Below are 14,935 nucleotides of genomic sequence, written 5' to 3'. Positions count from 1 at the left end.
CCTAGATTCTTACTTGGTACATTCCACGTTCTAATTATTAATGGATGTTTGCAGCTGTTTCTTCTCATTTTGAGTCATGCCACATCAGCAAATGAAGGTTCTGAAAGCTTGACTCCATCCACGTCATTAAGGTTGAGTCTACTTTGAGGAGGCAGCTCTTCCCCAGTCGTCTTTTGAGTGCCTTCCAACCTGGGGGGCTCATCTTCAGGTACTATATCAGATAACGTTCCCCTGCTATTCATAAGATTTTCGCTGGCTAATTCTTTTCAGAAGTAGACTGCCGGGTCCTTCTTCCTAGTCTGTCTTATTCTGGAAGCTCAGCTGAAACCTTTCCGCCATGGGTGACGCTGCTGGTATCTGAATATCCGTGGCATAGCTTCCAGCATCACAGCAACATGCAAGCCCCCACTGTTTGACAAACTGACAGACAGGTGCGGGTAACTCTGCTAGCATAGCTTTAATTTCCAAGTCTTTTCTTTCTCTCTTTTTTTAAAACAGTAACCTGTTCTTATTTCAAGGATGTAATATCATCTCCTACCGCAGTATCATAATTTTGCGTTTGGTTTTCAGTTTCTCCTCTGCTTCAATCTACCCTGCTTTCTCAGCGCAATTTTTTTCCTGCTGTTTGTTTTGGTCTCCCTGTCTCTCATATTAGAGAATGGCTTGCAGCGCCAGTGATCCTGGGCAGAACGATCACACTGAAGGTTTCACTGAGTGCCCGGGTGCATGCTGGCTTCCCTGCAGAATGATGGCGTGGTGACTGGTCATTTTACTGGCAGGCCCCAACTCACAGTACTCCTCAGTCTTTTCTCTTGGACTAGTCAGTTTCTCCAGAGAAATCCCATGTTCCCCCCTGGAGTATAAAGCTGGCTGTCAGTGTTCTGGGAGAAAAACAGAAGAAGGAAGCTGAAGGGCTCTCACACTTCAGGATCAAGCCTTCCCTGAGTCCCCATGTCCAGGACAGTGCCATGCCTGGAGTCCCCAGTCATGAGTCCCTTTACGTCAACCTCTCCAGTGCGTAAGCCCAGTGTCTGCTGCGTTGAGGCAGGAGGAGACATGTAATTGAGAGGAACAGGGCAGGGAACCTAGAAGGTCTACTGCTTCTCACACAGACTTTCAACCAACACCTGGTTTCAGCTCCCCCTGAGGGCTACTGCTTCGAGGCCTCTGCGCTTACAATGTCTGACTTCTGACACTCGACAGCAGGAAGTCACTTGCTTCTTGGGTTCCCCCATGGCTGGTTTCAGCTTCTCTTGTCTGCTTAGTAGTTATCATGTGTCTAAATCCTTTCCAACTGCCAAAACTGCCTGCTATTCTGTGCTTCCTCATTATTTCGTTATTGTCATTTCGGTGGATCTGCTACTGTCGTTTTAGAGGAATTCCGGAAGGCATCAAGGTTCATGCACACACTCGAGGCCCCATGTTCGGCTGACTCTTGAAGTATGAGTGGGGCTCATCACCAAGGGGAGGAGAGGGAAGTGCCATATTCCCTCTGAGGGAAGGGCAAGGATGGCTGTCTTTTGCTTGACCCAACTGCCAGTTCTAGCAACTTCATCCCACATTCTGGTGCTCTGAAGGGCGTGCCTAAGTCAGCCTTTACTTGCCTGAAGTTATGTATCTTCCCTGTCTAATTCCAAAAAATAATAAATAAATGAATGCTAAATAAAGTAATCAAAAGGCTCCAGATGCAAAGCACTGGTTTGGTTGGGAAGAACGCTGACCTCCAAAAGCACTTAAGTGGCGAGTTGGATCCTGAAGCTACAAAATCCAGTTTTCCCAAATCAGGCCAGTCTCTCACACGCCACCTTACATAAGGCAATTTCAGACGTCACCAGATTACCAACTTTGCCTCGTATCGCTTTTATTCTAGAGGGAATGAATAGGAAATAAAGTGATTACACTCATTTTTTTCCCATTAAAACCCAGCAATATTGACACAGCCAACTCCATTCTGTTCTCTGAAGCCTTGCTCCAAACACGCACAACACCAGCTCTGGGCCTGCCTCGAAGCCAGTTTGCTGGCGACACACACAGGCCCACAGCTCCTCCAGGATAGCCTCCCAGATCCTGCTTTTGCAGCCCTCCGCTTTCGCTCAGTTCTGCCCCCGACTCCTCTGCCCCTCAGCCCCAGAGACAGCCTGCTGCTAGACCCTGGCACCGCGGGAGGAGATTACCCATCCGCACAGGGCAGGAACAGGGCTCTGGACGCTATCAAGTACTAGCCGCACAGCTGTGGGCGGGTCAGTTACCAGCTCTCGCCTCGTTTGCTGTGGGAGTACTAACTGTACCAAAGGGTTGCTCTGAGAACTGACAGAGTTAACACACGCACGTGCCTAGAACAGGGCCCGGCACCAAGTCAGTCTCTGAACGTCAGCCAAATTATACGAGGGGCGCCAGAACTGACTGCCTTACTCAGGTGACCAGAAGAGGCATTTTACTGCCAAAGTGAAGGAACTACTTCTTCTTCCCTTGGACAGTCAGAAGTTTACTAGTAGTTGTCCCAAAGCCCCTTAATGGTCTACTCCGTAACCGCAACTTCTGGTCTGTGGAATGTTCACGTTAACCTTCCTGTTAGGGAAACCTATCTGGCCTTGAGAAACGGTTTCACAGGTTCCAGAACCTTCCAACTGCCCACCTGGTGATCTGACCTGGAGCTGGGCCCCTCGCCTCCAGCCTGAGCGTCTCTGTATGAGTGTCCTGTGCTGCTCTAACAAAGTACCGCAAACTGGGAGGCGTTAAACAGCAGAAACTGATTCTCTCACAGTTCAGTAGGCCAGAAGTCAGAAATCAAGGTGTCAGCGGAGCCACGCTCCCTCAGAGGTTCTAGGGAAGATCCTTCCTTGTCTCTCCAGGCATTCCTTGGTGTGTGGCGGCATCTCTCCAATCTCTGCCTCCATCACCACGTGACCATCTTCTCTGTATCAGTTCTCCCCTTCTTATAAGGAACCAGTCATTGCATTTACAGCCCATGCTAATCCTGTATGCCCGCATCTTAGCTAATGACATCTACAAAGACCCTATTTCCAATAAGGTCATCCTGGAGATGGATGTGGCCTTTTGGGGGACACTATTCAGCCCAGTACAGCCTCCTCAAGTCACACCCTCAAAACTGCACTGCCTGAAATACCATTAGAGCTTGGGCCCCTGTTAGCACATGCTACGTACTACGAAAGGCCACAAACTGTACTTCAATAAGATTTCTCCCATGTTTCATTTGACTAAGGTCATTACTACACATTAGCCTCATAACGAGCACGTAGGAACATCAACTCCACAAGAGAATGGCCACATAAATTTACCAGAGCGTGGCATAACCTGGTGCTTAATTCAATTCTGTCCCAAACACCTTAAACTGATAAAACTTCCTGCAGATCGAGAAACTGGGAGAGTACAGAAAACAAACGCTGCAAACCAGGCCGTGCTCAGTTGGCTCCTTGCGCCCGCTGGCCTCTCTCTGCATCCAGGGCCCCTGCCTAGCTAGGCAGCTCTCGGCCAGCGGTGTAACAGGGAGGAGGAAGGGCCTGTGACTCCGAGGGTAGGTGACCTGGAAGCGTCTAACCCTGTGGAGGGTGGTTCTGGTGACTAAACTGTGGCAGGCGATAAGGCAGAGGGTTAGGGTGGGACTTAAAAGGACACAGTGAACGTGGGTGTTATCCCCCATCCAAAGGGACCGCAAGGCAGTGACGGTGGGAATCAGCGTGAGCCCGAGCACAGCCAACCCAACCGCGACCCGACCGCGCCCCATTACCGTTGAGGAGCTGCAGCTCCAGGAATGTGGCGGAACACACTTTGCATGCCCACTGGCTAGGCTCTGCTTCCACGGGGGCACTGCTCTCCGGGGTGCCTGCAGCTTGAAAGACAAGGAGGAGAAAACAGTGATCACAAGCAGCTCCACGGAGCCCGGGCCCAGTGGATGATGCATCTGTCCTAGCAGGTGGTCAGGAATGGCTGGTGTTCGTGAGCAGTTCTACCGCCCGTCGGTCAGTCTGCAGCACTGTGGGGGCTTGTGTGTCGCTGTGACACTGGAAGCTATGCCACCACTATTGCAAATACCAGCAGGATCACTCATGGTGGACAGGCGAGCGTCTAGACTAAGACTAGGAAGCGAAGCTCAGCAATCTACTTCTGAAAATTAAACCCATTGCCGTCGAGTCGATTCCGACTCGTAGTGACCCTATAGGACAGAGTAGAACTCCCTCATAGAGTTTCCAAGGAGCACCTGGTGGATTCGAACCGCCGACTCTTTGGTTAGCAGCCAAATTCCTAACCACTACACCACCAGGGTTTCCTTCTGAAAATTAGCCAATGAAAACCCTACGGATCACAACAGAACTGCCTGATATAGTGCTGGAAGATGAAGATGCTAGGTCGGAAGGCACTCAGAATACACAGTGCCCCCAACAATGGACTTGAGCATGTCAGCGTGGCGAAGGACTGGGCAGTGTTTCGTTCTGTTGAGCATGGGGGTGCCATGAGCTGGAGCCGACTCAATGGCAACTAACAGCAACAATACGTGCACTTCCAACGTTCCACGCACCATTCCTGGAGTCTGACACATATTCACTCATTCCATCCCCATAACTATCCCCATCCTACAGATGGGAAAACTGAGCCCAGAGAGGAACAATCATACGCCCATTTGAACCAGAGCAGTCTGCCTCAGTCTCTGTCCCCTGCAGCCAGTCACAGAATTCTTACCACCTTCCAGAAAGCTCTAGTGGGGCCAGAGGCATCCTTTAGATGACTTTAAGAATTAAAAAAATGTATCCTAAAGAACCAAATTTAATCTCTGAATCTCTCATTGGCTCATGCAAAAGAAAGGGGACCAAAATCAGCCAGCCAGTGGGGGCTCCTGTGCCCAGTGTGGCTGTGGCTTGGCCCAGTGCTGTCCAGTATAGCCTTCTGCAAGGACAGACATGCTCTGTCTCTGTGCTGTGCAAGACGGTGGCCAGGAGCTACCGTGGCTAATGAGCACTTGATGTGGCTAGTGTGTCTGAGGAACCGAGTCTTTCATTTCATTTGGATTGAATTTAAACAGCCACACAGGGCTGGTGGCTGCCATCCTGAGCAGTGCTGCTCCAATCCTTCTTCATCATCCTCTGTCCCCACCACACCAGGGTCAGTGGAGAGAGGACAGTGGCAAGGATGCATAGGACACACACCTGGCTCTGAAAAAGGGAACTGCAGCTTCCGTTTATTTTTTAATCACTGATGGTTTTGTGAGGTCAAAAAGTTAAGGTCCTCATAGTTTCAGGGGACATCTATGTCAACTGGCATAACAAAGTTTATTAAGAAAATGTTCTGCATCCCACTTTGATGAGTCGTGTCTGGGGTCTTAAAAGCTAGCGAGCAGCCATCTAAGATGCATCAACTGGTCCCAACCCACCTAGAGCAAAGAAGCATGAAGAACACCAAAGACACAAGGAAAATATTAGCCTGAGAAACAGAAAGGGCCACATAAACCAGAGATTGCATCAGCCTGAGACCAGAAGAACTAGATGGTGCCCTGCTACCACCAATGACTGCCCTGACAGGGAACACAACAGAGAGTCCCTGATGGAGCAGGAGAAAAGTGGGGTACAGAACTCAAATTCTAGTAAAAAGGCCAGACTTAATGATTTGATTGAGACTGGAGGGACCCCAGAAGACATGGTCCCTGGACTCTCTGTTAGCCCAAAACTAAAACCATTCCTGGGGCCAACTCTTCAGACAAAGATTAGACTGGTCTATGGGACATAAAATGATAATTGCAAAGAGTGTGCTTCTGAGCTCAAGTAGATACAAGAGACTTAATGGGCAGCTCCTGTCCACAGGTGAGATGAGAAGGCAGAGAGGGTCAGGAGCTGGTTGAATGGACATGGGAAATCTGAGGTGGAAAGGATGAGTGTGCTGTCACAGTATAGGGAGAGCAACTAGGGTTACAAGACAATGTGTGTATAAATTTTTGTATGAGAGACTCACTTGAATTGTAATCTTTCACTTAAAGCACAACAATAAAAAATAAAAAGAAAATAAAGAAAAAGTTAGGGTCCTTCATGAACGTAGCAGCAGAACTCCTGCCCTGGCCCAGTTCCTCAAAACCTTGCTTGGCAGCTTCCCGGATATCACGGCCTCAGCTTGGGGCTGGTCGGGGGGTGATAACTCCCCACCAGCCCTTCTATTCTGCCACCGAACATCCAGCACTGAAGCTCCAGGTCCCTGCCACACTAGGGGCCACTTGCCCACAAAGACTCCTGGTCCTTACAAAAGCCACTCAGAACTGCGAGTGCAAAAGTTCGCAAAAAGCTGTAAAAGCTCGCAAAAGTTGGCGATACTGAAGCAAAGAACAGAAGAAAACGATGCGGATTACTGCTACACTGTTCCGCATGTGTTTTCTGAGGGCCTTCATAAGAAAAAAGAAAAAAGAAATGTATGTTCATAAGAAGAAAAAAAGGAACGTAAGTGCAACGTGGAATTTTTTTTTGCTGTATTAAAGCCAACAGAAAGAGGAGAGAGAGAGCCGGGCTGGAGCCCCCAGCAAAGCTTGCTGTCGATCCGTGATGTTGGACCCAACCAGCTCTTTCGCACTCACTGGAGAGTCTGCTGGCTGAAGAACCAAAAGGAGACTGGAGTTGGGGAGGGTATACAGGGGAACAAATGGGAAAGAGAGCCAAATTCCCGTTTCTCACTCACCTTCCCAAACATGTCAGACTCTAGAGGGCATATATGCTGGAGGATGGGGATTAATTGAGAGCAGACGTGATTTCTTCTATTCTGCACGACCCTCTGTCTACAGCAATAAGGTTCCCCCAGCCGCCGTGAATGCTAATTCAAACTAATTGGAAAAAGAAATTGGTTCTCTTCAACTTGGTGCCTGGATGCTAGGTAAACAGGACCAACTAAAAGAAGTAGAACTAGTTAGTCATGACCTCTGACCTCTCATCAAGAAGTAGGATTTTCCAAAAGTTATTTTTAAAAGAATTAAAAAAAAAGATTAGCCAACAACTGGCAATCAAGATTGCCAACAACTGGCAATCAAGATTGCCAATTACTTAAATAACCAACAAAATAGAAGTGTTCAAGCAAAATGACTCAAGTGCACTTGAACCAAGCCATGGTCTTTTCAACCACCTCATATACATGCGGAAGCAAGACATTGAAAAAGAAGACAGAACGGATGTATTTGAATCGTAGTGTTGGCAAAGGATATTGAATATACCATGGACTGCCAGAAGAATGAGCAAAGCAGTCTTAGAAGGGATACAACTGGAATGCTCCTTAGACGTCAGAATGGCAAGACTTCATCTTGCTTACTTCAGACTTGTTATCAGAAAGACCAATCTCTAGAAAAGGACGGCGTGTTGGTAAAGCGGAAGGCCAGTGAAAACATGGGAAACTCCAATGCGATGGATTGACACAATCACTGCAACTATGGGCTCAAACATATCGAAGATTATGAAGATGGTACAGGACCAGCAAATATACACGAGGTCGCCATGCATCTGAGCCGAACTGACGGACAAGTAAGAATAACGTGCAAAACGTAACACTACCCAGCCATAAGAGACTGCCAGGAAGACAGTAATGATAGGGAAAATGCTTCAAAGAGGATTGTAAGTACAAAGTGTACGTGCAAATAAAAGTAAGCAATAAAATGGCATACATGGTAAGACCTCAACTATGTAAAAAAATTTTGTTCAGTTTCTACGTGTACGATTTAGCGACATTGATTACATTCTTTGAGTTGTGCAACCATTCTCACGCTCCTTTTCTGAGTTGTTCCTCCTTCATTAGCATAAACTCACTGCCCCCTAAGGTTCCTATCTAATCTTTCGAGTTGCTGTTGTCAATCTGATCCCATATAGATAGTTCTTAAAAGACCCTAATGCTCAAGGCAGACCTTTTTTCTAGTTAAGCTAAAAACTACTGTTCGGTTTTAAGATGACTTCAGGGGATATTTTTGGTTTAAGGTAAAAATACAGTTTCTAAAAAATCAGAAAAGAAACAGCAAAACCCAAAGGACAGAAAGGAGCTCAGTGGCTGGCAGGGGCTGGCAGGGGCCGGGGTAGAGGGAGTGACCGCAAAGCGACACAAGAGAACTTTCCAGGCAGATGGGAATGTTCCAGACCTTGATTGTGGTAGAGCTTACATGGGTATATACATTTGTCAAAACTGCCTGAACCGTACACTTAAAATTGGTGAATTTTATTGTATGTAAATTAAACCTCAACAATGCTGATTTAAAAAACTAGAAAGACGCTAGTCAAAAATGCCAACGATTTCTCCAAAGAAGATATACAAACGGCCAATAAGCACATGAAAAGAAGCTCAACTTCCAAAAAAACTCGTTGCTGTAGAGTCAATTCTGACGCATAGCAACCCTATAGGACAGAGCAGAACTGCCCCATAGAGTTTGCAAGGAGCGCCTGGTGGATTTGAACTGCCGACCTTTATGGTTAGCAGCCGTAGCTCTTAACCACTCTGCCACCACGGTTTCCAAGCTTAACTTAGGGAAATGTAAATCAAAACTACAAGGAGATCCCACTTCACACGCACCAGGATGGCTGTTATCAGAAAAAGAGAAAATAACAAATGTTGGTGAGGATGTGGAGAAACTGGAACCCTGTGCATCGTTGATGGGAATGGAGAATGGTGCAGCCCCTGTGGCACACAGCTGGCAGTTCCTCAAAAAGTTCAACACAGAACTATCATATGAACCAGCAATCCCAGTGCTGACTTCATATCAAAAGACCTGAAAGCAGGGACTCAATCAGATACGTGTACCCCAATGTTCACTGAAGCATTATTCACAATTGCAAAAGGTGGAAACAACCCAAATGTCCATCAACAGGTGAACAGATAAACAAAATGTGGTCTATCCATACAATGCAGTATCATTCAGTCATAGACAGAAATGAAGTTCTGATAAATGTTGCAACATGGATGAACCCTGAAATCCCTATGCTGAGTGAAATAAGTCAGACACAAAGGGACAGAATTGTAGGAGTTCACTTATATGAACTACCCAGGATAGGCAAGTGTACAGAGAACCTCAGAACGTGAACTGATTTGGAAAGAAGGTCTTTGCAGATGTAATTAGCTAAGGATCTCGAGATGAAATCATGCTGGATTTAGGGTGGGCCTTACATCCAATGACAGGTGTCCTTACAAGGAGAGGACGCAGGGAGACGGACAAGAGACAACGGATGCAGAGGCTGGAGTGATGGATGGACAAGCCAAGGAGTGTTGGCAGTCACTAGAAGTTAGGAGAAAGGCAAGGAAGGATTTGCCCTTACAGACTCCAGAGAGAGTATGGCCCTGTGATTTCAGACTTCTAGCCTCCAGAACTGTGAGAAGATAGGTATCTGTTGTTTTAAGCTGCCCAGTGTGAGGGACTTTGTTTACGGCAGCCCCAAGACACTCAGGCCCAGCCTGTCGGGGACTCCTGCCGGCACCTCTTTGGGACAGAGACAACTAGGACAGCTATGTCACATTGTATTTTATAAAACCGCAACGATAATGAACACACACAGGAGCGACCAGGCCCTTGCAAACAGATTAAGAAGCTCACCCTGTAGGGTTACTTCATACCACATCTTGTTTATAATAAAAAGAAAACTATTCTCTTGTCAGAATTACACCATGTTTGGGGTCAGAAGGAGAGCCGGGGGCTGTCCACTTCTCCGTCTTGAGCAAATTATCTTCAGGGCAACAGTTAACTGCTCCCCTGGGTGGTGTTAGATAAGCCTCGGGAAATCGCTGTTTTTGCACATCCAGTGAGGTGAGATACCAGCCATTTCACAGGGGTCTTTGAGGTGAAGTGGAGGATCTACATCAAAAAGACCACACACAGGTATTGAAAGTGTAATGAGCCCCCTTCAGGGACAAAGTGAGGTACCTGACCCTGGCTGGACGGGCAAGCATTTTGATTTACTTCTCCATTAGGAGTGTTGGATTCGGACAAATTGCTCACATGACCTTTGCTTGGACTTTCTTTGAACACCTGCATTCATGCACACGTGTGCACATGTGTGCATACTTACACGCACCTATGTTCACACATATGCATACATGTATGCCAGCCATACAACACCCACCCACACATGCATGCACACATGTGCACATATGCATGTGAGCATGCACGTACACACACACACACACACACACACACACACACACACACACACCCCAAGGCCGGGAGGCAGCTGCTACAGAGGTGAAGGGCACTGACAGAGGAGTCAGATCCTGGCTTCAAATTCTGACTCTTTCATCCCCTGCTCTGTGACCTTGGGCAAGTTCTTTAACCTCTGGAGTGGGCTGAACCATGTCCCCCAAAATATGTTGAAGTCCTAACCCCTGGTCCCTGTGAACTTAGTTGGGAATAGTGTCTTTGCAGATGTACTCAGTTAAGTACCTCGAGATGAGATCATCCTGGATGCAGGGTGGGCCCTAAGTCCAAGGACTGGTGTCCATCTAAGAAGAGCAGAGGGCGCAGGGACAGACACACAGAGAGGCTGGCCGTGTGAAGACAGAGGCCAAGCCTGGGGCATTGAGCCTACAAGCCAAGGAGCGCCTGGGCCACTGGGACCTGGAAGGGACAGGGAAGGACCCTCCCCTACAGCCTTAGAGAGACCACGGCCCTGCCTCACAACACCCTGGGCTGGGACTTCCAGCCCCCAGAACTGTGAGGGAACACGTTTCTGTCCTGGCAAGCCACCCAGTTTGCGGTGCTTTGTTATGGCAGCTCCTAGACACTAACATACGCTCTCTGAGCTCAGCTTCCTCTGTCAAAACCAGCCGTAGGGTCCCACCTCACAGCACAGGGAGACAACTTCCTGCCTGGAAAGCCCTGGACGCACAGCTGCCTCAGCGCTGACTGTCCTGTGCCAAAGCACCCAACTTACGTGGTAGAGAGGGGGACAGAACTTTCCAGAAGTTAGCTCGTGGCTTACGGGGAAGCTCTTCTAATTGTCCACCCACCAGATATTTAAAAAGCAGAACAATCATGGTCTCTGGGAACATCTAGCTCAACTGGCATAACACAGTTTATAAAGAAAATGTTCTGCATTCTACTTTGGTGAGTAGAGTCTGGGGTCTTAAAAGCCTGTGAGCAGCCATCTAAGATACTCCACTCGTCTCACCCCTTTGGGAGCAAGGGAGAATGAAGAAAACAAGATACAAGGGAAAGATTAGTCCAAAGGACTAATGGACCACAGCTACACGGCCTCCACCAGACTGAGTCCAGTACAACTAGATGGTGCCTGGCTACCACCACTGACTGCTCTGACAGGGATCACAACAGAGGGTCCCGGACAGAGCTGGAGAAAAATGTAGAACACAATTCTAACTCACAAAAAAAGACCAGACTTACTGGCCTGACAGAGACTGGAGAAACCCCAAGAGTATGGCCCCCAGACACCGTTTCAGCTCAGTAATGGAGTCACTCCTGAGGTTTCACCATTCAGCCAAAGATTAGACAGCCCCATAAAACAAAATGAGACTAATGGGGCCCAACAGCCCAGGAACAAGGACGAGAAGGCAGGAGGGGACAGGAAAGCTGGTAATAGGAAACTCAAGTTTGAGAAGGGACAGTGTTGACATGTCATGGGGTTGTTAACCAATGTCATAAAACAGTATGTGTACTAACTGTTTAATGAGAAACTGTTCTGTAAACCTTCATCTAAAGTACAATAAGAAAAAAATAAAAAGCAGAACAACGGACCCAACTGTGTGGCATCATTCCAACCCACCGCTCTCCCACCATGGCCGGCTCGCCAGCAGCGCTTACTGCCTCAGCGTCTACGGGGGAAGGCTAGCTGCGGACAGAGAACAGGGTACGGCGTGAGCCACGCACCGTGGGTGCCGGCGCAGGCCTGCTTCAGCATGGGCTTGTCCATCTTCTTGGCGTAGAACGCGGCGTACCAGACGCGCAGCTCCGTGCCGGGCGGGATGTCCCGCGAGGTGGTGAAGTACACGTCACTGTCCTGCTGGTAGGCTGTCAGGTTCTGGTGCTCGTGCTCCACCGCCGGCCGCACCAGCATCATCCAGTTGCAGTCGTCCTCGTTGGAGGTGTCAAAGCAGACGGGGTGCCCATCCTTCTGGAACACCTGAGGGGTGAGCACAGCCCCCCGGGGAGGGGCGGTGAGGAGGAGCTGGGTACCGACCAACCTGTGTCTCTGTGTCAGTGTGTGCAGGAGCGGGTGCTGGGGAATCAACCCAGAAGGTGCCTCACCAAGGTCCACGTCAGGCTCCTGTATGGGGGCTGTTCAGGGTTTACAGTAATTAAGAGGATCACAGGGAGACCACCTGGCTAAGACGGCTCCGTCTGGTCACAGGCAAAAGGGAAGCAGGAGATACAGCAAAAAGTCATCGGTCCACGTGGGCGCAGAGACACCTGAATTCTATTCCTGGTATAGGCAGGAATCGGACACCTGAGTTCTACTCCTGGTCCAGGTAGATATGCAGACACCTGAGTTCTACTACCGGTCCAGATGGGCACCACAACATATCTGTTGCCGTCGAGTCGATTCTGACTCATAGTGACCCTATAGGACAGAGTAGAACTGCCCCACAGGGTTTCCAAGGAGCAACTGGTAGATTCAAACTGCCGAGCTTTTGGTTAGCAGCAAGCTCTTAACCATTGCGCCACCAGGACACCTGATATCTATGCCTATCTGGCCATCAGGACACCTGAATTCTATTCCTGGTCTAGGCAGGTATATGGACACCAGGTGGGTACCAGGACACCTGAGTTCTACTCCTGGCTTTGTTACAAGTATGCTGGATGACTTAGCGAAGTTGTTCTGTCTTAATCTGCTTCCTCACCCATAAAACAGAACTATTGCTTTATAGATTCAGGCAGACAGGAAGCAGAAAGAAACATTTACATATATATATATATTTTGTCAATTCAACAAGTTTTACATGGATGGTTCAGTGACACTGATTGCATTCATCACATTGGACAACCATCACCACTATCCATTTCCAAATTTTCTGGTTACCCTGAATAGAAACTCAGTGTTCCCCAAGATTCAAATATTTTGAAACTCAGATAACCCTCCCAATTAGAGGTTTCATCCCCTATTTTTCAATGGGATTATTGCTTCCTCACTGTAGGAAGAAGTTTCTTCTATCTCTTGAAGCTTTTCCTTTAAGAGCTTCCTACTTGCCCCTAGGGAGCCCCAAGTCAGTGTGGAGGGCGTCCCCTCGCTGGTCTCAGTACCTGGCCGGGGGGGCATCCTCTGCCTCAGCCACACAGGCTAGGCACAGCACCAGACGCTGACCTACAGAATCAAGCACCAGAAAGACCAAAAAGGGCGCAGAGGGCTTCTTCTCCTTCCTCCCTCTTCTTCCCTTGTAAGTAAATCAAGTGCCTTTACTTTTCCCTCTTTGCTGAAATTTGCCTTGTAAACTAAATTGTCAAAGGACTGCCAAAAACCTGAGGTCATCTACTCCATCTGCCTGTCCTGAAACAAGCGGATCCCTTTTAAGGCTCTCTAAGCAAAGTTCACCTCCGTCCGGAACTTGTGCTAACAGCCACTCCCATTTGTTTATCTGACAAACACATTTAAGGAGTTGCTCTGTGCCAGGCACTATTCGAGGGGGATAAGGGGACAGAAGTCTCTGGGTAGCACAAACGGTTAAGCACTCAGCTACTAACTGAGAGGTTGGCGGTTCAAATCCACCCAGAGGCACCTCAGAAGAAAGGCCTGGTAATCTACTTTCAAAAGATCACATCCATTGAAAACTCTATGGAGCACAGTTCTACTTTGAAACACATGGGGTTGTCATGAGCTGGAATCGAGGAGGGCAGAGCAGTGAACAAATCCTGCCCTACCTGTCTTCATGGAGCTTCCAGAGTCTTATTTTAAGCTACTCTAAGGCCCTGCTGCAATTTATATTCATTTTGTTTCTCTCGATGGTAAAAATTGAGAGCAGTTGCCTTTTTTCACTCTGGTGTGTTTTCCAGAGCTGCCAAGTTTTATACTATCACCCAGCGTATCATCGCTGCCTAAGCAAAACGCCTTCCTTTAGGGAGTTTTAAAAAGCACCGTACACTCTGCAATGGATATGAAAATAATTATGTTGACGCCCTTGGGAGAAACGAGGAAAATCACCACCGCGTGCAGCCTGCAGGATCAACCCCTGCTGTAAGGGAACTCAAATCAGCAATTGTGGCCTAATCCTCCTGCCCACATTTTAAATACACTCTTTTTACCGTAATGCAAAGTTGGAAACTACAGAACACCAAGTTAACTGTGATTCTCTCACGGCATAGTAATAAAAAGAGAAACGTTTTCTAGGAAATCAAGCAAAACTACAATATTTAGGGACGTTTCCAAAACATTTCTTGAAACACCATAGTGACCCTTCCCCAGCCCTAAAGGAGAGGGAAAGGGGAGTGACTGCTTAGGGGGCACCAAGTCGGTCTTAACGCGGGCGGAATAAGTTGGAAAAGGATACTGAGAATGGTCGTGTAACATGAAGACTGTAATCAATGTCACCAAATTATACATGTAGAAATTGGTGAACTGGGGACTCTTTGGTTGTGTATCTTTTCACCACGATAAAAACAGAAAACCACTTCCGGTTCTTACGCTCTGGTTGGCACCAGTCTTTACCTTCAGTGGAAATGCAGATTCTTTCTCCCACTTGGCAACTCTCCGAGACTCAAATGGGCCGAACTGGGTTCGCTTGACGAGCTGCGTTACGGCGAATACTCCCTCAGTTCCGTCTTCCAGCCGTCTGATCTCCAGGTTAGAAGGAAGAGATGACCTAAGCAGGGAAACAATCGTGAGGCTTGCGATCCCGTGCACCTGCCAGGGGTGGCCCCTCACGTCCCCGGGCAGACGAATGAGATAACCTCAAGGCTTGCTCTCGGTGGCCGTGGCAAGTCCTTGGAAATGAAACACTAAAGGGGGATAAGCTAAAAGCTTCCCTAGTAAGTGGTGCT

General features: G+C 48.1%; 1 protein-coding gene across 1 annotated transcript in view; it reads right to left on the bottom strand.

Moving 5' to 3' along the window:
• PRDM15 (PR/SET domain 15) overlaps window positions 1–14,935 on the bottom strand; it is a 77,056-nt gene that overhangs the window by 58,954 nt on the left and 3,167 nt on the right. Inside the window, 3 exon segments of the mRNA XM_023739096.1 lie at window positions 3,749–3,850; window positions 11,834–12,086; window positions 14,604–14,757. Coding sequence (XP_023594864.1) covers window positions 3,749–3,850; window positions 11,834–12,086; window positions 14,604–14,757 — 509 coding nt within the window.

The sequence above is a fragment of the Trichechus manatus genome, unplaced genomic scaffold (assembly GCF_000243295.1).
Source record: "Trichechus manatus latirostris isolate Lorelei unplaced genomic scaffold, TriManLat1.0 scaffold00128, whole genome shotgun sequence".
NCBI lineage: Eukaryota > Metazoa > Chordata > Mammalia > Sirenia > Trichechidae > Trichechus > Trichechus manatus.
The sequence above is the reverse complement of the archived record's forward strand: the minus strand, read 5'-3'. Positions and strand labels throughout refer to the sequence as shown.